We start from the raw sequence: 23,247 nt of genomic DNA, 5'->3' as shown, positions 1-23,247 counted from the left end.
CCTTTCCCCTTTATACCAGCCACTTTGGAGTAAAGGGTATCTTGAAAGTGCTGTGGGGAAGTGGACAGAGGGCAGGAGTTGCACGGTGGCACTGTGGTTAGCACTGCTGCCTCACAGCGCCAGAGACCCGGGTTCAATTCCCTCCACACTGACTGTGTGGAGTTTGCACATTCTCCCCGCGTCTGCGTGGGTTTCCTCTGGGTGCTCTGGTTTCCTCCCACAGTCACAAAGATGTGCAGGTTAGGTGAATTGGCCATGCTAAATTAGGTGAAGGGGTAAATTTAGGGGAATGGGTCTGGGTGGGTTGCGCTTCGTGTGGGTCGGTGTGGACTTGTTAGGCCGAAGGGCCTGTTTCCACACTGTAAGTGATTAATCTAATCAGTTACAGAATCCTCTGTGAAAACATTAATGATTTGGGGCTGGGGGGTGGGGGAGGTGTGGAGCGAGAGAGAGATAGGGAGAGAAAATGAGAAGGGTGAAGGTAACTGAAGAGCTGTCTAAAGGTGAAGGAGCAGCTGACTGGAATCAATGAGTATCGGGGGCAAACTCTCTGTTGGTTGGAGACATACCTGGCACATAGGAAGGTGGTTGTTGGAGATCAGTTATCTCAGCGCCAGGACATCTCTGCAGGAGTCCCTCAGGGTAGTGTTCTCAACCCAACCATCTTCTGCTGCTTCATCAATGACCTTCCCGCCATCATAACATCATAGTGAATCACCAGGGAACATCCCCAGTGGTTCCTCAGATCCTGAAGCAGTCCATGTTCAAATACAACAAGATCTGGACAATATCCAGGCTTCTCTGTCATGTGGGAGAAAGTGAGGACTGCAGATGCTGGAGATCAGAGCTGAAAATGTGCTGCTGGAAAAGCGCAGCAGGTCAGGCAGCATCCAAGGAGCAGCAGAATCAACGTTTCGGGCATGAGCCCTTCTTCAGGAATAGGGAGAGTGTGCCAAGGGTCTAAGATAAAAGGTAGGGTGGAGGGACTTGGGGGAGGGGCGTTGGAAATGCGATAGGTGGAAGGAGGTCAAGGTGAGGGTGATAGGCCGGAGTGGGGGTGGGGGCGGAGAGGTCAGGAAGAAGATTGCAAGTTAGGAAGGTGGTGCTGAGTTCGAGGGTTGGGACTGAGACAAGGTGGGGGGAGGGGAAATGAGGAAGCTAGAGAAATCTGTGTTGATCCCTTGTGGTTGGAGAGTTCCTAGGCGGAAGATGAGGCGCTCTTCCTCTAGCCGTCGTGTTGCTATGGTCTGGCGATGGAGGAGTCCAAGGATCTGCATGTCCTTGGTGGAGTGGGAGGGGGAGTTGAAGTGTTGAGCCACAGGGTGGTTAGGTTGGTTGGTCCGGGTGTCCCAGAGGTGTTCTCTGAAACGTTCCGCAAGTAGACGGCCTGTCTCCCCAATATAGAGGAGGCCACATCGGGTGCAGTGGATGCAGTAAATGATGTGTGTGGAGGTGCAGGTGAATTTGTGGTTCTCTGTCATGTGGTAACATTCACACCACAAAAATGCCAGGCAGTGACTGTCTTCATTAAGAGACAATGTAATCATTGTCCCTGACATTCAATGGCATCACCATCATTGAATCCCCATTATCGACATTCTGGGATTTACTGTTGACCAGAAACTGAAGTGGACAGACTATATAAATACAGCTGGCTCTAAGAACAGGGCAGAGGTAAGGAATATTGTGGCAAGTAACTTGCCCCCTGATTCCCCAGACAGTGTCTACAAGGCACAAGGCAGGAGTGTGATGGAATACTCCTCACTTGCCTGGATTGGGGCAGCTCCAACAACGCTCAAGAAGCTTGACACCTTTCAGGACAAAGCAACCCGCTTAATTTTCATCACATCCACCTCTCCACCACCAATGTATTTGATACCCATGTGTCCCCAGTGTAACATGATATCTTGGCATAATGCTTCTGGTACTGGGATGTCATTTTCAACAAAATGACTTGTCAAGGTGCACAAAGCTAGTCCCTGTGTGGCCAATATGAATGAATATCCACATACTGTCAGGCCATTCATGAATACTGACCTTTTGGAACTTGTAGCTGGTCATCTTGTGGCAGTTGCAATTTGCAACTTTTTACCCTGGCTCTGGCCAAAGTGTACCAATTCACCATCGACATTGTAGACAATGTTGAAAATGTTTTGAATGTGCAGATCAATAGAAATATCTCTGACATTGTGGGTGTGATGTAAAGTGAGTGATTCCTGTGTAGAAATATGTATGTTTTGTACATTTTGGCTTTTTGAATTTTGAACTAGTGACATATGGGTTTTGTGTATCCGAAAGAGTTTAATGAGTAACCTGTTACCAATTTGTCGATATGGTAGTCGTAGTTGTTGCCATTTAGCTGAGTTGTTCTCTTCAACTTTCACCTTCCCAGTACCTTTCACTGGAAGAACAGTCTATCACATACACACACATTGCAGGGATGCTGTGCTTTTCCAGCACGACACTCTAGATACACGCATTGCAGTTGGTTTTATAACCCCCTTGTCTTGAGTATACCCGGCATGAAAATACACAAATGAGACTTCAGTTTCATGTAGGCATCACTGGCTAGGTCAGCGTTTATTGCCCATCCCTAATTTCTCAGAGGGCTGTGAACTGTTAGCCACATTGCTGTGGGTTTGTAGTCACACATAGGCCAGCCCAGGTAAGGATGGCAGTCCCCTTCCCTCAAGGACATTAGTGAAGCTGATGGGGTTTTTATTTTCCCTCAGTAATGGTTTCATGGTCATCGTTAGACTTTTTAAACTTCAGATTGTATTGAATTAAAATTCGATCAACCATAATAGGATTCATACTGGCAGCCCCAGAACATTATCTGAGTCTTAATAGTTTTAATCGGATTAATAGTTTAGTAATTAGTAGCACAGGATTGGTACAAGCTCCACATGGCACGTGAGGAAAATTGTCTCCATTCTCAATTTCTTGCGCCATGCCTGAGCAGATTTCCTACCATGTGATTGGCTGGCAGTGAGGGAGTGAAGTTGCTTCACACTAATAACTATAATAATTAAATGCAGTCCTTGGTTTCTAAAGTATTAGCCTGCCTGAGTTTCAGCATCTTGGTTACTGGTGACAGATGATTCACAGTTTATTTTAAGGTTAAAAATCATTATAGTCCAACAGGTTTATTTGGAAGTATCCAAATAAACCTATAACCTGGTGTTGTGTGATTTTTAACTTTTGTCCACCCCAGTTCAGCACTGGCGCCTCCACAACATTGTTTATTTTAGATGATTTTACTCCAGAGACTAACCCACCATTGAAGCTCAGGTTCTGCAGTTTGAATTCAAGAAAAGTGTTAAGCCAGTGGTAAAACAGACAGGTAAGAGGCTGGAAGAACACAGCGAGCCAGGCAGCATCAGGAGGTGGAGAAGTCGATGTTTCGGGTGTAACCCTTTTTCAGGACTTCAGTAAAATGGAACCTTGATAATCTACTGTTGTCGTTTTCTCCAGAGTATAAACAGTAACTGATGCCTCGTTTCTGTCTGGAAGAGGGATAGTGGAATCTCAGAATGCTACTCACTATTTTCCCTCTCCATGTTTTTCCTGGATCATTCTAGATAAAATCAGAAGTTGGTGATCTGTTCGCAATGATGCCTCCTTGGCTGCTTCTAATCTATGAAGATTGTTCCGCACTACAAAGGACATTTTTTTTAAAAACAAAATGTGAAATTCCTGTATCATGGAAGCAGGTCATTTGGTCCAATCCTCTGAACAGCATCCCATCCAGACCCACTGCACCTACTGTATCCTTGCATTGCCCATGGCTACTCCGCCTAGCCTGCACATCTTTGCACTACGGGGAGATGCAGGAAGAACGTGCAAACTCCACGCAGACAGACACCAGAGGGTGGAATCAAATCCAGTCCCTGGTGAAGTGAGGCGCTGTGTGTTGATTTGTTATGACAGAAGTATGGCTGCACATTTCTGAAGGAGGTAAAATCAGAATCGCCTGCCAGAAATGCGGAGGTCGTTTTTTATGTCAAAAAAAGAGAATGGAGTGTGTTCCTATCTGGGTGTTATTATCAGAAAATCCACTGTCGGCAGTCCTGGTTGTAGCTGCTTTTTGAGATGGTGGATTTGACAGTTTGAGTGACTCCTGTCATTGATTATAGGGCTTTTGGGAATGGGCTTTGCTTGATCGAGTACACAAACCTGACCCTTTCACTTTTGTTTAAATCTACAGACAGAAAAATCTTCACTGCAGCTTTTATGGCTGTCTCTGGCACAACTGACCTGCCTGAATATGTTGGTGTGGGAATGATCAATGGAGTTCCTGTGGCCCGTTATGACAGTGACACCCGTCAGACAGTCTCCTTGCAGCGGTGGATGACAGATGCGTACGATGCTAATTACTGGAAAATTCTCACAAAGCAAGGGGACGAACATTCTGCCAAGGCAAGGAGGGATCTGAGGACGGTAATGAAATGTACAAACCAAACATCAGGTAAGACCACTGATACAGATTCTCCCACTAACTACCCTGTTTAAAGCAGATCAGACTATGACTACAGTTAGACTGCAATATGTGAATCATAGAATCCCTACAGTGTCGAGGCAGGCCCTTCGGCCCAACCAGTCCACACTGACCCTCTGAAGAGTAACCCACCTAGAGCCATTCTCCTATCCTATATTTACCCCTGACTAATGCACCTATCCTGCACATCCCTGAAAACTATGGGCAATTTAGCATGGCCAGTTCACCTAACCTGCACATCTTTGGACTCTGGGAAGAAACCAGAGCAAACCCACATGAACACAGGGAGAATGTGCAAACTCCACACAGACAGTCACCTGAGGCTGGAATTGAACCTGGGTCTCTGGAGCTGTAAGGCAGCAGTGCTAACCACTGAGCCACCAGGTTGAGACTGAGACATGCACGATTTGGGACACTCTGACCACAACTGTATGAGACAGCTGTGGAGTGGCTACCTAGTGACCAATAGGCAGCAAATTCTTCACTGATGCACGTTATCATATGGAATTATGGGAATTATAATGGGAAACAAGGAAATGGCAATGACTTTGAACAAATGCTGTAAACTTCAAATAGAAGACACCAAATCTTAAAAATAGAAGAAAATCCTGAGAGAAAAAAGGATCTTAAACTAAACATTGTCACTACAGAAAAAGTGCAAGATAAGCTAATGAGCCCAAAGGTTGCATCCCTAGAGTCTTAAATAGTTGCAGAGATGGTGGGTACATTGGTTGTAATTGCCAGTGCACTAGTTAATTAAATCTAGGCTGGGCTGATTTAGACAGATTTTTGTTCCACAAATAAATGATAGATTGTCAGTGGCAAGAAACAGAGAACATAGAATATTACAGCACAGTACAGGCACTTCAGCCCTCAATGTTGCGCCGACCTGTGAAACCAATATGAAGCCCATCTAACCGACATTATTCCAGTTTCATCCACATGTTATCCAATGACAGTTTAAATGCCCTTAAATTTGGCGAGTCAACTATTATTGCAGGCAGGGCATTCCATGCCCCTACTCATCTCTGAGTAAAGAAACTACCTCTGATATCTGTCCTATATCTATCACCCCTCAATGAAAGCTATGTCCCCTCATGGGAGCCATCACCATCCAAGAAAAAACGCTCTCCCTGTCCACCCTATCTAACCCTCTGATTATCTTATATGTCTCTATTAAGTCACCTCTCAACCTTCTTCTCTCTATTGAAAATAGCCTTTCCTCATGGGACCTCCCCCCCCAACCCATACCAGGCAATATCCGAGTAAATCTCCTCTGAACCCTTTCTGAAGCTTCCACATCCTTCCTATCATTTTGTGACCAGAAATGTACGCAATATTCTAAATGCGGCCATACCAGAGTTTTGTACAACTGCAGCATGACCTCATAGTTCCGAAACTCAATCCCTCTATTAATGAGAGCTAACACACCGTATGCCTTCTTAACAACCCTGTCGACCTGGGTGGCAACTTTCAGGGATCAATGTAATGGGCACTGAGATCTCTCTGCTCATTTACACTACCAAGAATCTTACCATTAGCCCAGTACTCTTTATTCCTGCTGCTCCTTCCAAAGTGAATCACCTCAAACATTTCCACATTAAACTCCATTTGCCACCTCTCAGCTCAGCTCTGCAGCTTATCTATGTCCCTCTGTAACCTACGACATCCTTCAGCACTATCCACAACTGTGCTGAGCTTAGTGGCATCTGCAAATTTATTAGCCAATCCTTCTACGCCCTCATCCAGGTCATTTATAAAAATGACAAACAGCAGTGGCCCCAAAACAGATCCTTGCGGTACCCCACTAGTACTTGAACTCCAGGATGAACATTTCCCATCAACCACCACCCTCTGTCTTCTTTCAGCTAGCCAATTTCTGATCCAAACCCCTGGATCACGCTCAGTCGCATGCCTCTGTATTTTGTGCAGTAGACTACCATAGGGAACCTTATCAAACATCTGACTGAAATCCATATACACCACATCAACCACTTTACCCTCATCCACCTGTTTGGCCACCTTCTCAAAGAACTCATTAAGGTTTGTAAGGCACGACCTACCTTCATAGAACTGTGTTGACTATATCTAATCAACTTATTCTTTTCCAGACGATTATAAATCCTATTTTCTTATAATCTTTTCCAACATTTTACCCACAACCGAAGTAAGGCTCACTAGTCTATAATTACCAGGGTTATCTCTACTCCCCTTCGAGAACAAGGGGACACCATTTGCTATTCTCCAGTCTTCTGGCACTATTCCTGTAGACAATGATGACATAAAGATCAAAGCCAAAAGGCTCTGCAATCTGCACCCTGGCTTCCCAGAGAATCCTTGGATAAATCCCATCCGGAGGGGACCTACCTATTTTCACACTTCCCAGAATTACTAACACCTTCTCCTTGTGTACCTCAATCCCATCTAGTCTAGTAGCCTGTACCTCAGTATTCTCCTCGACAACATTGTCTTTTTCCAGTGTGAATACTGACGAAAAATATTCATTTAGTGCTTCCCTGATCTCCTCTGACTCCATGCACAACTTCCCACTACTGTCTTTGATTAGCCCTAATCTTACTCTAGTCATTCTTTTATTCCATATACCGATAGAAAACTTTAAGGTTTTCCGTGATCCTACCTGGCAATGACTTCTCATGTCCCTTCCTGGCTCTTCTTAGCTCTCTCTTTAGGTCTTTCCTGGCGAACTTGTAACTCTCAAGCGCCCTAACTGAGCCTTCACGTCTCATCCTTACGTAAGCGTTCCTCGTCCTCTTGACAAGAGATTCAACTTCTATATTAAGCCACAGCTCTCTCACTCGACCACTTCCTCCCTGCCTGACAGGTACATACTTATCAAGGACACACAGTAGCTGTTCTTTGAATAAGCCCCACATTTCAATTGTGCCTATCCCCTGCAGTTTCCTTTCCCATCCTATGCACCTTAAATCTTGCCTAATCGCATCATAATTGCCTTTCTCCCAGTTATAACTCTTGCCCTGTGGTATAGATTATCCCCTTGCATCACTAAAGTAAACATAACCGAATTGTGGTCACTACCAGCAAAGTGCTCACCTTATAACACCACCGTTACTCTCGCTCCTATCTAGAATTATCTTTGCTATCCTTTCCTCTACATCTCTGGAACTATCTGGAGGCCTATGGAAAACTCCCAACAGGGTGACGTCTCCTCTCCTGTTTCTAACCTCAGCCCATACTACCTCAGTAGACCAGTCCTCATCAAACGTCCTTTCTGCCACTGTAATACTGCCCTTGACTAACAATGCCACACCTCCCCTTCTTTTACCATCTTCTCTGTTCTTATTGAAACATCTAAATCCCGGAACCTGCAACAACCATTCCTGTCCCTGCTCTATCCATGTCTCCGAAATGGCCACAACATTGAAGTCCCCCCAGATATCAACCCATGCTGCAAGTTCACCCACCTTATTCCGGATGCTCCTGGCGTTGAAGTAGACACCCTTCAAATCACTTTCCTGCTTGCTGGTGAATTCTTGTGACCTTGCAACGATATTTTTGACCTCCCTACTCTCAACCTCCTGTACACTGGAGCGACAATTCAGGTTCCCATCCCCCAGCTGAATTAGTTTAAACCACTCCAAAGAGTATTAGCAAATATCCCCCCCCCAGGATATTGGTACCCCTGTGGTTCAGGTGTAGACCATCCTGTTTGTAGAGGTCCCACCTACCCCAGAGAGAGCCTCAATTATCCAGGTATCCAAATGCCTCCTGCAACATCCCGGTAGCCACTTGGTCAACTCTTCTCTCTCCCTATTCCTCGCCTCACTAGCATGTGACATAGGCAACGAACCAGAGATAACAACTTTGTTTGCTCTAGCACTAAGCTTCCACCCTAGCTCCCTGAATGTCTGCCTTAACTCCCCATCTCTCTCTCCCTACCTGTGTCATTGGTGCCTATGTAGACCACGACTTGGGGCTGCTCCCCCTCCCCCTCAAGGATCCTGAAAACACGAACTCCAGCACCCTGGAGGCAACACACCAACTGTGAGTCTCCCTCGTCCCCACAGAACCTCCTATCTGTCCCCCTTACTATGGAGTCCTCAACGACTAATGGTCTGCTCCTCTTCCCCCTTCCCTTCTGAGCAGCAGGGACAGACTCTGTGCCAGAGACCTGTACCCCATTGCTTACCCCTGCTAGGTCATCTCTGCCCCCCCCCCCCCCAACAGTATCCAAAACAGTATACTTGTTATTGAGGGGAATGGCCACAGGGGATCCCTGCACTGCCTGCCAGTTCCCTTTCCATCCCCTGACTGTAACCCATCTGTCTTTTTCTTGTACCCGAGGTGTGACTACCTCCCTGCAACTCCTCTCAATAACCCCCTCTCCCTCCTGAATGATCCAAAGTACATCCAGCTCCAGCTCCAGTTCCCTCACACGGTTTTCGAGGAGCTGGAGTTGGGTGCACTTCCTGCACATGAAGTCAAAGTGGAGTTCAGGCCATAATCAATTCGACAATGAATAGCAGGGCAGACCCAAAGACAAATGACTTGCTCCTATTGTTCTGGACCAGGCCAGCCCCCCTCCAAACATTTCAAGAAGCCCAGATCCTAACTTTGCCAGTTGTTTTAAGCAAGTGTACAGTGGATATTCCAGGAAAACATCAGCTGTTTTCAGCAAAACAGAATTTATTTAAAGATTACCGAATGAAACACAGAGAACAAAAAACAGAATACCAAGCAACTTATCCTATCCGAAAACCCACCAGATCATCCCACTTAATGATGCTGTTGCAACAATCCTGATAAGTACCCTTTAGGGTGGCACGGTGGCTCAGTGGGGTTAGCACTGCTGCTTCACAGCACCAGGATCCCAGGTTCGATTCTCAGCCTTGGGTGACTGACTGTGTGGAGTTTGCACATTCTCCCAGTGTCTGCGTGGGTTTCATCTGGGTGCTCCAGTTTCCTCCCACAGTCCAAAGATGTGCAGGTTAGGTAAATTGGCTATGCTAAATTGTCCATAGTGTTAGGCGTATTAGTCAGAGGGAAATGGGTCTGTCTGGGTTACAGGGTCGGTGTGGACTTGTTGGGCTGAAGGGCCTGTTTCCGTACTGGAGGGAATTTAATCTAATCTTGTCACAAAAGGTAAAATCATAAACACAAGTTCTAACAAAATGGAAGTCAGACAGAGAGGACTGGCCTGAGCTTGCTGATCAATCCAGCAGCTTTTCACACTACAGCTACAAAAAAAACCAAACCAGAGAAAAGCTGAGCTGGGAGAACTGGCCACTCCCCTTTTCATTGTACAGGTGTTTTATTAAAACATTTGAAAAAAAAAGTGTGCGGCATGGTGGCTCAGTGGTTCGCACTGCTGCCTCACAGTGCCAGTCTTGGGCAACTGTCTGTGTGGAGTTTGCTCATTCTCCCCATGTCTGCGTGGGTTTCCTCCAGGTGCTCCGGTTTCCTCCCACAGTCCAAAGAGTTTTCCCTGGAGCGTCGGAGGCTGAGGGATGACCTTACAGAGGTTTACAAAATTATGAGGGGCATGGATACGATAAATAGACAAAGTCTTTTCCCTGGGGTAGGGGAGTCCAGAACTAGAGGGCATAGGTTTAGGGTGAGAGGGGAAAGATATAAAAGAGACCTAAGGGGCAACTTTTTCACGCAGAGGGTGGTACGAGTACAGAATGAGCTGCCAGAGGATGTAGTGGAGGCTGGTACAATTGCAACATTTAAGAGGCATTTGGATGGGTATATGAATAGGAAGGATTTGGAAGGATATGGGCCGGGTGCTGGCAGGTGGGACTAGATTGGGTTGAGATATCTGGTCGGCATGGACGGGTTGGACCGAAGGGTCTGTTTCCATGCTGTACATCTCTATGACTCTATGACTCTATGTGCAGGTCAGGTGAATTGGCCATTCTAAATTGCCCGTAGTGTTAGGTGCATTAGTCAGAGGGGGCTGGGTTACTCTTCGGAGAGTCGGTGTGGACTGGTTGGGCCAAAGGGCCTGTATCCACACTGTAGAAAATCTAATCTAATCTAAAAACTTGAACGCCTTCTGCCTGAGGCAGTACCTGTTAGCTATAAACAAAGTGGCCCAAAAACCCTTCAACCCCCAAATGTTTTGGAGTCTGTGTCATTTACGACCTCTCTGGAAAAAAAGCCAAGGACATCATCACCTTGTTAAAGGAGCAGCTTCATCACAGGACGTCTTATTATCAGTTCACATGACGCGGGATCTGTTTGTGTGAAACTGATTCCACTGAGAGATCTTGTTACTGTAACAGAACCCCCCAAGTAATCCATCAGGGTAAGACAGCCAGGAGGAAGACCTCTGATATTAAGGGGACTTTGCAGTGAACAATTAATTTTTGCTTTTTTTAAAATTTTGGCAGGAATGCATATTTTGCAATTCATAAGGACTGTTGAGATCACTGCTGATGGCTCTATTAAGAGATCGATGAATGTTGGATTTGATGGAAAGGACTTTATCAGTTTAGAGCCGGACAGAATGAGATGGGTCGCAGCAAATCACTTTGCAGTGAAGATCAAGGAGAACTGGGATTCGGATAAAGTGTGGAACGAGCATTGGAAACGGCACTTGGAAGAGGAACTTGTTGAGCGTTTAAAATCACGCTTACACTTTGGAAAACAATACTTTGAAAGGAAAGGTATGTATTTCAGTTCTGTTCCATGTTCTGATCTAACCTCACTGATCTATGAAACCGCTCTCCCATTCCATTCAGTGTCTGTCTATTGTTTGTGTTTTCACCCTTTCCCATCACAGTTCAGCCTGAAGTGTTCATCTCCAGGAGGGAGCCCAGTCGTCAGGACAAGCCGCTCACTCTCTCCTGCCTGGTCACTGGGTTTGATCCTGTAGACATCGAGGTGACCTGGCTAAGGAATGGAGAGGTCATGTCTGAGACCCAATCCTCGGGGGTACGACCGAACCATGATGGGACCCATCAGATCCAGAAAGAGATTGAGATCAATGCTGGGGATGAGGATCAATACTCCTGTCACATTGAACACAGCAGCCTGGCAGAGGCCCAGCTCTATCAGTGGGGTAAGTGACAGATGAAATCATTTAGAGGACACTTTTTCACTTCCTAGTTTGCAACTACCCACCTTGTTCTCTGCGTTGATATGTCATGTTGGTCTCACTGAGTTAAAGATTTCAATTCTAAGTTTGAAAGGATCTCCGATTCCCAAGCTTCCAGAGCATTTTGGGGATTCCAGATTCCCACAGCCGTATTATTGGTGAAGTACTCATCGATTTCACTCCGGAATAATCTCACCAGAATTACAAGCAGATTCCCTTGTATTCCAGGCTTCAGCACCAGACATGGGCCCAGATTGTCCAGCAGCCAGACAGTCAGAGACTAGACACGCCTTGAGAGAGGAGGGTCTGGACCCCTCAGAATTCCTGACTCAATGAATGGGATTTGTCCGGGAAGTTTCAACTTCCAAAGGACAATTACCTCGCATCTGGAACCCTCTGGAAAGATCTCAGGTTCTGAGGTTAGGGATTGGAAGCTTCTTTAACTCCTAGTGTGATGATGCTGTCACTTTAAAAGGTTGTTGGTGTCCTAGTTTTTGTTTTGAAGAGAGATTGTAAGGCAGAGGCACCAAACTTGCTGCTGTTGATGACTGAGGTAAACAAGTTGTGAGGCCTTGGGGTTTTATTTTAAGCTGGAACATTAGAAGCAGTCTGAATGGGCGTGGCCAGCTCTCACAGATCCAGATTTCTCAGTTTGGGTTTTTTCAGTTACATCAGAAGCTTTTGGGGTCTCAAAAGAGTTGGCAGCTTCAGTGAGTGTCACCTGGCTACTACTCTCTGCATATTTTTCTTGATATTATTTCCTCCGGGACTGGAGAACTGCATGTAAGAATCTGTGTCTGAATTTACCTTTTTGCCAAGGTGTTTATGGGATGTAACAATTGGAACAGTTAATTAATAATAATAATATTTGGTTACATTTTTCAATTGTTAAGTTATTCAAAATTCCTTTTTCTTTTGTTTTTATTTTAATGACAGCATTTAAATACATCGTGTTTTGCTTAACATTGAGTTGTTTGACCATTTGCATTGTATCTGGAACACTGCACTTCCCATCCAGTTTTAAAATAAGAAGCAGTTCAGATCTAGGTTACCTTCTTCAGATATTTTGAGGGGGCCTGGTGTGGTCCCTAACACCAGAGAGCTGGAAAACCGACCATCTCCAAACGTACTGCTGATCCCACCATTCACACACTGACGAGGATATCTGGTCAGCGTGGGTAAGTTGGACTGAACACACACACTTGTTGTGTGACTCTTTAACTCTTTGACTCCATCCCCTCAAACACATGACCTGACATTCTGCAACCAACACTTGACCTCTCCCCAGCACCAACACCAGCTCACCGCCTCCAGACGTCTGTCAGACTCGCAGTGCATCACCCTGGACAGACAACTGGGACACAACACAGAACTCCACAACTGGATCCCTAACAAGGCCCCCTCACCAGCCCACTGTGGCACCCAAACCCCATTCCATTGGTACTCAACATCCCCAACACTCACCAGTGAGTTCCCAAACTGCCCCTTGCCCAACCACTGAGGAAGTGCCTTTCTGGGACACCGAACTACACCCCTCCAACCATTCACTCACTCCTTCACCTCACCCAAGGCCGATCTTGCCCACCAGCACTAGTAAGGACAGAACTCAGAGATATTGGGGAGAATGGGAACTGAACTGTCTGGGGAGGTAACCCCCAGGACAGGCACAACACGATGTTTATACCCCTATCAATGGGATCCTTGGTGACTTCACTGGAGAGTGAAATCGGGAGAGGGTCAAACCCGCATTTCAACCAATCCCAACAATTCCCAACAGCTCGGAGCAGTTATAATTGTTCCCAATCAACACAGTTAGAAATAAATCCAGGAACAGAGAGAATCCTGATATATTTCCAATGTGTTTCAGAAAATCTGAAAAGCAATTGGCTGCATTCCCAACTTGGAAGTCTCATTGCATCAATGGTCATTCTATTGGCTGTTATTGTCGGGATAGTCGGAATAATCATCTGGAAATGGTCACAGAGAGGTAAGAATCAGAGAGAGGGGAACGTAGAACTGAGGGGACAGAGTGAGTGTGGGGGAATCTCCAGTACTGGGAGTACAGGGCACTGTGGGGAATGGAACTGATTGAATTCCCACACACAGATACACACGTATAAACACGTCTCGTTCCCTGTCTGATCTTCCTTTATGTGATCAGCCCAGACCAGGTCTAATATTTATCATTAAACCCACTGCACCCAATCAGATCCTCACTGACTGAATATTAATGGAATGGAAGGGGTTTTCTGCATCTCCATAAAGTGTAAGGATGGAGGGGAGTGTGGGAATGAGGATTTCTGACACAATCCCTGTAAAACCTTCCTTCCTGCCTTGTTTGGGCACCATCTCCTTGATAAATTTTGAAGATCTCTCTCCCTTAATGAGTTTGTGCAGTTTTGGATGACTTATTACTTTGGTTTGACCCTCGGCGTGTGACTCTGATACCGATCATGTTATTCCAGGCATTTGGTTTGTCTCCAGTACCACCGTATTTTTAATGTTTTGGAATGATCTCTCTGCCCCATTTAATGGGATTCTGGGTCATCCCTTCTCTTGTTATCCAGCTGTTGACACTTTCCTCCCACCATCTGACATTTGTGAGCACCTGCAGAGACTCCACTCACCCCATTTGGATGATCTTTTGATCTCTCTGCCCATTGATCTCCCTGCTGATAAATTCGGTGTCTGTGAGCTTCTCTCTCACTTCACCTGAGGAAGGGGCTACGTTCAGAAAGCTTGTGATTTCAAACAAACCTGTTGGACTGTAACTCGGGGCCGTGTGTGATTTCTGACTGTGTTCACACGAGTCCAATACCAACACCCCCACATCAATCTCCATCCCCTCACACTTGTTGTGTTCTCACTCTCTGAGAATGGATTATTCCCCATCCTAATGGACATTTATTTTGTTTCTGCAGATTCCCCAAATGGGACCTACACAACAGCTCCCAGTAAGTGACTGAGGGGACAGGGTGTTGGGAATGATGGATAAGGTAATGGGAGGTGTAGAGTAGATTCCCTACAGTGTGGAAACAGGTCCTTCAGCCCAACAAGTCCACACAGACCCTCCAAAGAGTAACCCACCCAGACCCATTCCCCTACCCTATATTTACCCCTGACTAACACAACTAACACTATGGGCAATGTAACATGGCCAATTCACCTGACCTGCACACCTTTGGATTGTGGGCAGAAACTGGAGCACCCGGAGGAAACCCACACAGACACGGGGAGAGTGTGCAAACTCCGCACAGTCACCCGAGGTGGGAATTGTACCCGGGTCCCTGGTGCTGTGAGGCAACAGTGCTAACCACTGAGCCACCGTGCTGCCCCTATTAGAGTGTAGAGTTATATTTGCCAGGGTGTTGCTCAGGGTGATGGGTCCGTCTCCTCACAATGCTGTTTCTCAGCCAACACTCTCTTATCGTCCTGTTTCTCTACTCCATGTCCCCAGTGTCTCTCCTTTGAACTGTCACCCTCCATTCTCTTCCCCCACTGCCCCTCCCTCCACTCACTCACCCTTAATTCCCACGGGGGGGTGGGCTCGGAGAGTCTGGTTAGTTAGTGCTGAGGGCGATTAAATCCTGGGTCCAGTGAGTGATAGAGAATATCTCACACTGTCTCATTTTATATTTGATATAACTTCTCACATTCTGTTTTTATTTTCTCAGCTTCTGATATCTCTGGTGCAGCTTCTTCATGATTCAGTAAGTGACATGTCAACTTTTCTCTGACATAGATTTATTTAGATTTAGATTCTCTCGATTTATTTGTAACATTTCCACATCCCTCCTGACCCTGTCCCACCCTCCCAGACACTGTTAAACCCTGTCAGACTAATTCCCCTCCCCTCCTGACCCTGTCCCACCCTCCCAGACACTGTTAAACCCTGTCAGACTAATTCCCCTCCCCTCCTGACCCTGTCCCACCCTCCCAGTCACTGTTAAACCCTGTCAGACTGATTCCCCTCCCCTCCTGACCCTGTCCCACCCTCCCAGTCACTGTTAAACCCTGTCAGACTAATACCCCTCCCCTCTTGACCCTGTCCCACGCTCCCAGTCATTGTTAAACCCTGTCAGACTGATTCCCCTCCCCTCTTGACCCTGTCCCACCCTCCCAGTCATTGTTAAACCCTGTCAGACTAATTCCCCTCCACTCCTCACCCTGTCCCACCCTCCCAGACACTGGTAAACCCTGTCAGACTAATACCCCTCCCCTCCTGACCCTGTCCCACCCTCCCAGTCACTGTTAAACCCTGTCAGACTAATTCCCCTCTCCTCCTGACCATGTCCCACTCTCCCAGACTCTGTTAAACCTTCTCAGAATAATTCCCCTCCCCTCCTGACCCTGTCCCACCCTCCCAGACACTGTTAAACCCTGTCAGACTAATTCCCCTCCCCTCCTGACCCTGTCCCACCCTCCCAGACACTGTTAAACCCTGTCAGACTAATTCCCCTCCCCTCCTGACCCTGTCCCACCCTCCCAGAAACTGTTAAACCCTGTCAGACTAATTCCCCTCCTCTCCTGACCCTGTCCCACCCTCCCAGACTCTGTTAAACCCTGTCAGACTAATTCCCCTCCTCTCCTGACCCTGTCCCACCCTCCCAGACACTGTTAAACCCTGTCAGACTAATTCCCCTCCTCTCCTGACCCTGTCCCACCCTCCCAGTCACTGTTAAACCCTGTCAGACTAATTCCCCTCCCCTCCTGACCCTGTCCCACCCTCCCAGTCACTGTTAAAACCTGTCAGACTAATTCCCCTCCCCTCCCCACCTCGTGTAATTGCCTTGTGTCTGTCCATTCCTGACCTTGTGGGTTTCCTGGGCCCCCTGCAGGACATTCCCGGAGCCTCATTGCGGAATAACGGGATTCTCCTGTTCCAGTATGATCATGGACATCATTGTCTATCCTTCCATATCACAGCAGACACACAGAATTACAGCTCATTGTTCACACTCAATTCCTTCAGGACTGAGATCAATTTTTCTGGGAATGTGTTTCCACAGATTGAGCAGTGGATCCCAGATCTCCAGGTTTGGATCCTGGTTCTTCAGTGGGACGTTCTCAAGTCGTGTTTCCATCCCGTCTCAGAAATGTGAGCAGTGTCACCATCAGAGGGATCTTCACAGATGGTTCCTCCCTCACACTTTCTCATCCTCACTGTCTTCAGTGGGTCACTGATTGACCTGAAATGAAGCAACGTCCTGAGGGAACTCGGAGACAGTTTTTATATTGAAGGAATTGATTTTGCGTCTGACGTTAACAAATTTCAAATGTTATGTAAATCTCTGTACATAAATATCAGTTTTACATATTCTAATTCTTAAATAAATATATAAATATTATAAATCTGAGTTATTGTTGAATACTAAAATCTATCACTACTTATCACCATTGTTTAACTACAATCACCAATATGTGTCATTTGTAATCATTAAAAGTTATTTATTGACTTATTAATTTTGATATTTTTATTAATATTTCACAAGAACGATTCTATTCATTTACACAGCAGCAGCTTGTGGCTCTTGGAACCAGCAGATGCTGAGCTTCAATTCAGTGTGAACTGGGGGAGTTAAGACCATATCCATCTGCCTCTATTATAAAATCCAAATCCCAGATGATAACTCCATACCCATCAACACAATCAGGGAAAGTCCATTCCCAGAGAGTGGGAACACACAAGTGTGAAGGAATGGAGATTGTGTCAGAACCTGATGGAGATTCTGGACATCGCTTCCATTCCATCGATATTCCCTGAGGATGTGAGTGTGTGTGATGGGTTTGATGACCAACATCAGACTTGTACTAAAGGACATAGCTGCTAGACTGGGTCTGCAGCAGGTGGTGAGGGGACCAACAAGAGGGAAAAACATACTTGATTCCATCTTTCCAATCTGCCAGCTGCAGGTACAAATGTCCATGACAGTCTCAGTGAGAGTACCATCGCACTGTCCTTGTGGAGGCAAAGTCCCACTGTCACATTGGGAATAGCCTCCATCATATTGTGTGGTACTATCACTGTGCTAAATGGAACAGACTTGGATCAGATCTAGCAGCTCAAGCCTGGGTATCCATGAGGCGCTGTGGGCCATCAACAGCAGCAGAACCATACTCCAGCACAATCTGTAACCTCATGGCCTGGCATAGCCCCCACTGAACCATTAACACCAAGACAGGGCATCAACCCTGGTTCAATGGGGAGTGTAGGAGGGCATCCCAGGAGCAGCACAATACATACCTGAAGATGAGGTACCAACCTGGTGAAGCCACCAAACAGGACGAGTTGCATGTCACATAACATAAGCTGCAAGTGATAGACAGAGCTAAGCGATCCCACAACCAACAGATCCGATCTCAGCTCTGCAGTCCTGCCACATCCAGCCAACTCACTGGAGACTCCACAAATATTCCCACTCTCACTGATGAAACAGCCCATTACATCAGTGTGAAAGATAGGCCTGAAGGTTTCACAGCAATCTTCAGTCAGAAGTGTCATCTCAGCCTCCTCCAGTGGTCCCCAGCATTACAGATACCAGTCTTCAGCCAATTCAATTCACTCCACGTGATATCACGAAACAGTTGAAGACATTGGGTACTGCAAAGGCTTCAGGCCCTGACAACATTCAGGCAATAGTACTGAAGGCTTGTGCTCGAGAACTTGCCACTCCCCTATCCAAACTGTTCCAGTCCAGTTACAACACTGGCATCGACCCAACAATGTAGAAAATTGCCCAGGTATATCTTAGACACAAAAAGCAGGACAAACCCAATCTGCCCCATCAGTCTCCTCTCGATCATCAGTAAAGTGATGGAAGGTGTCATTAACAGTGCTATCAAGCAGCACCTGCTCAGCAATAACCTGCTCAGTGACGCCCAGTTTGGGCTCTGCCAGGGCCACTCAGCTCCTGACCTCAATACAGCCTTGGTTCGAACATGGACAAAAGAGCTGAATTCCAGAGGGGAGGTGGGAGTGACAGCCCCTGACATCAAGGCTGCATTCGACCGAGTGCAGCATCATGGAACTCGAGTAGAACTGGAACCAATGGGTATTGGGGGAAATCTCTCCAGTGGATAGAGTCATACCTGACACATAGGAAGGTGGTCTTGGTTGTTGGAGGTCAGTCATCTCAGCTCCAGGAAAGCTCTGCAGGAGTCCCTCAGCGTGGTGTCCTAGGCCCAACCGTCTTCAGCTGCTTCATCAATGACCTTCCCTCCATCATAAGGTCAGAAATGGGGATGTTTGCCAGTGATTACCCAATGTTCAGCACTATTTGCAACTCCTCAGACACTGAAGCAGTCCATGTTCAAATGCAACAAGATCTGGACAATATCCAGGCTTGGGCTGACAAGTGGCAAGTAACATTTGCGCCACACAAATGCCAAGTCACCAACAAGAGACAATCTCACCACCACCCCTTGGCATTCAACGGTGTTACCATCACTGAATCCCCCCCACTGTCAACAGTTTGTGAGTTATCATTGATCAGAAACTCAACTGGACTCACCACATAAATGCAGTGTCTACAAGAGCAGGTCAGAGGCTGGGGATACTGCAGCAAGTAACATGTCTCCTGATTTCCCAAAGCCTGTCCACCAACTACAAGACACAGGTCAGGAGTGTGATGGAATACTCCCTGCTTGCCTGGATGAGTACAGCCATCTCAACACTGAAGAAGCTTGATACCATCCAGGACCTAGCAACCCAACTGATTGGCACTGTATCCACCAACATCCAGTCCCTCCACCACTGACGCTCAGTTACAGCAGTGTTCGCTATCTACGGAAATTCATCAAAGATCCTTAAACAGTGCCTTCCAAACCCACAACCACCTCCATCTGGAAGGTCAAGGTCAGCAGATATATGGGAACACCACCACCTTCATGTTCCCCTCCAAGCCACTCACCATCCCGACTCGGAAATATGTCACCATTCCTTCACTGTTGCTGGTCAAAATCCTGGATTTCCCTCCCTCATGGCATTGTGACTCAACCCACAGGAGGTAGACAGCAGCAGTTCAAGAAGGCAGATCACCACCACCTTCTCAAGGGCAACTAGGGACGGGTAATAAATGCTGGCCAGCCAGAGACCCCCACATCTCACACAAACAGAATCAATACAAAAACTGGGGGAGGTGTGATACATGGTTATTGTCTCTGGAGGAGGAATCCCGTGACCAAAGTATCATTCCAGAATGAGAAGCGTCTTTCTTCTCTAGGGAGTTGTTCAATGTTCACACCTGGATGTGACAGGACAGCAGAGCTTCGATCTTATCTATCGGTTGTGGAAACACTAAGTTCTGACTCTACTCCCTCTGCTGTTTACTGCACAATCAGTCCTGATCTGTCACTTCACTGACCAACACCATCACTTACAAGTTCCCCTCCAAGCCACTCACCATCCTGACTTGGAAGTATATTGCACTTCCTTCACTGTCACTGGGTCAAAATCCTGGAATTCCCTCCCACCACCACATGAGCTGCTGCTGTTCAGGAAGGTAGCTCACCCCCACCTTCGCAAGGAGCGTTTGGGATGGGAAATAAATTCCAGCAGCCAGTGATTCCCACGTCTCTCCAGTGAATAAAAAAGACATAATTTTTCAGCTCTGCCTGGTCCTGCTCCTGTGATCCCTCCCACATTCCTCATTGAACCGGGGTTGGTCCCCTGGCTTGGTGGTAATGAGAGACTGGGGGTTGGGGTGAGCCATGAGGTTACAGTTTGTATTGGAATGCAGTTCTGCTGGTGTTGATGACCCACAGTACCTCATGGACACACAGTCTTCATCTGCTCGACCTGTTCACATCGCACAGGAGGGAAGGGAGGGGGTGTGCCATGAGGTTTAATGGGGAAATGTGTTCCCATATGATGGGTATTGGTAGGAGCAGGGTGCAGAGAATGGGCTGTAACCACCCGGCCCCCACTGGGTTCTCTGTACCTGACTCTCACCATCAATCCCCCCTCCCCCACCCCACACTGGGTTCTCTGTACCTGACTCTCACCATCAATCCCCCCTCCCCCCCCCACACTGGGTTCTCTGTACCTGACTCTCACCATCAATACCCCCTCCCCCACCCCACACTGGGTTCTCTGTACCTGACTCTCACCATCATTCCCCCCCTCCCCCCCCAACACTGCGTTCTCTGTACCTGACTCTCACCATCAATTCCCTCCCCCCCCCTCAACAGGGTAGCGAGCTGTTTGTCAGGATGTCCAAGAATGTAGGGAAGCTGTGGAGAAGGTAGCACTGACAGGGAATACTTGCGGACACAGAGATGGGCTCAAGTGTGTATACTTCAACGCAAGGAGTATCAGAAATAAGGTGGGTGAACTTAAGGCGTGGGTCGGTACCTGGGACTATGATGTTGTGGCCATCACGGAAACGTGGATAGAAAAGGGACAGGAATGGTTGTTGGAGGTTCCTGGTTAAAGATGTTTCAGTAGGAATAGGGAGGGTGTAAAAAAAGGAGGGGGGTGGCGTTGCTAATTGGAAATGGTATAACGGCTGCAGAAAGGCAGTTCGAGGGGGATCTGCCTTTGGAGGTAGTATGGGCTGAAGTCAGAAATAGGAAAGGTGCAGTCACCTTGTTGGGTGTTTACTATAGGCCCCAAATAGCAGCAGAGATGTGGAGAAACAGATTGGGAAACAGATTTTGGAAAGGTGCAGAAGCCACAGGGAGTAGTCATGGGCGATTTCAACTTCCCAAATATTGATTGGAAGCTCTTTAGATCAAGTAGATTGGATGGGGCAGTGTTTGTGCAGTGTGTCCAGGAAGCTTTTCGAACTAAGTATGTAGATTGTCCGACCAGAGGGGAGGCCATTTTGGATTTGGTACTCGGTAATGAACCGGGACAAGTGATGGGCTTGTTAGTGGGTGAACATTTTGGTGATGGTGACCACAATTCTGTGACTTTCACCTTGGTTATGGAGAGAGATAGGTGCGTGCAACAGGGTAGGTTTTACAATTGGGGGAAGGGTAATTATGATGCTGTAAGACAGGATCTGAGGAGCATAAGTTGGGAGCACAGGCTGTCAGGGAAGGATGTCGTGGAAATGTGGAACTTTTTCAAGGAACAGATAGGACGTGTCCTTGATATGTATGTACCTGTCAGGCAGGAAAGAGATGGTCGTGTGAGGGAACCTTGGTTGACGAGGGGGGTCGAATGTCTTGTAAATAGGAAGAAGGAGGCTTACATAAGGTTGAGGAAACAGGGTTCAGACAGAGCAGTGGAGGAATACAGGATAGCCAGAAGGGACCTGAAGAAAGGGATTAGGAGAGCTAAGAGAGGGCATGAAAAATCTTTGGCGGATAGGATCAAGGATAACCCCAAGGCATTTTATGCGTATGTGAGAAACATGAGAATGACGAGAACGAGGGTAGGTCCGATCAAGGACAGTAGTGGGAGACTGTGTATTGAGTCGGAAGAGATAGGAGAGGTCTTGAATGAGTACTTTTCTTCAGTACTTACGAACGAGAGGGACCGTATTGTTGAAGAGGAGAGTGTGAAACGGACTGGTAAGCTAGAGGAGATACTTGTTAGGAAGGAAGATGTGTTGGACATTTTGAACAACTTGAGGATAGACAAGTCCCCCGGGCCTGACGGGATATATCCTAGGATTATGTGGGAAGCAAGAGAGGAAATTGCAGTACCTTTGGCAATGATCTTTTCATCTTCACTGTCAACGGGGGTGGTACCAGGGGACTGGAGAGTGGCGAATGTTGTGCCCCTGTTCAAAAAAGGGAATAGGGATAACCCCGGGAATTACAGGCCAGTTAGTCTTACTTCGGTGGTAGGTAAAGTAATGGAAAGGGTACTGAGGGATAGGATTTATGAGTTTCTGGAAAGACACTGCTTGATTAGGGACAGCCAGCATGGATTTGTGAAGGGTAGGTCTTGCCTTACAAGTCTGATTGAATTCTTTGAGGAGGTGACCAAGCATGTGGATGAGGGTAGAGCAGTGGATGTAGTATACATGGATTTTAGTAAGGCATTTGATAAGGTTCCCCATGGTAGGCTTATGCGGAAAGTCAGGAGGCATGGGATAGAGGGAAATTTGGCCAATTGGATAGAAAACTGGCTAACCGGTCGAAGTCAGAGAGTGGTGGTAGATGGTAAATATTCAGCCTGGAGCCCAGTTACAAGTGGAGTTCCGCAGGGATCAGTTCTGGGTCCTCTGCTGTTTGTAATTTTTATTAATGACTTGGATGAGGGAGTCGAAGGGTGGGTCAGTAAATTTGCAGATGATACGAAGATTGGTGGAGTTGTGGATAGTGAGAAGGGTTGTTGTTGGCTGCAAAGGGACTTAGATATGATGCAGAGCTGGGCTGAGGAGTGGCAGATGGAGTTCAACCCTGCCAAGTGTGAGGTTGTCCATTTTGGAAAGACAAATAAGAATGCGGAATACAGGGTTAATTGTAGGGTTCTTAGTGAGGTGGAGGAACAGAGGGATCTTGGGGTCTTTGTTCATAGATCTTTGAAAGTTGCCACTCAGGTGGATAGAGCTTGTAAGAAGGCCTATGGTGTATTAGCGTTCATTAGCAGAGGGATTGAATTCAAGAGTCGTGAAGTGATGTTGCAACTGTACAGAACTTTGGTTAGGCCACATTTGGAGTACTGTGTGCAGATCTGGTCGCCTCACTTTAGGAAAAATATGGAAGCTTTGGA

At 46.9% G+C, this 23,247-nt stretch overlaps 1 protein-coding gene across 1 annotated transcript in view; it reads left to right on the top strand.

Annotated features, from left to right (window-relative positions):
• LOC122541272 (uncharacterized) overlaps positions 1–23,247 on the top strand; it is a 57,366-nt gene that overhangs the window by 2,685 nt on the left and 31,434 nt on the right. The window contains 4 exon segments of the mRNA XM_087979704.1: positions 4,208–4,468; positions 10,873–11,148; positions 11,265–11,543; positions 13,447–13,566. Coding sequence (XP_087835830.1) covers positions 4,208–4,468; positions 10,873–11,148; positions 11,265–11,543; positions 13,447–13,566 — 936 coding nt within the window.

Source organism: Chiloscyllium plagiosum, unplaced genomic scaffold (genome assembly GCF_037043375.1).
Source record: "Chiloscyllium plagiosum isolate Xiang-an unplaced genomic scaffold, Cpla_swu_hap1 HiC_scaffold_35, whole genome shotgun sequence".
In the NCBI taxonomy this organism is placed as follows: domain Eukaryota; kingdom Metazoa; phylum Chordata; class Chondrichthyes; order Orectolobiformes; family Hemiscylliidae; genus Chiloscyllium; species Chiloscyllium plagiosum.
This window is presented reverse-complemented; position numbering and strand designations above follow the sequence as displayed.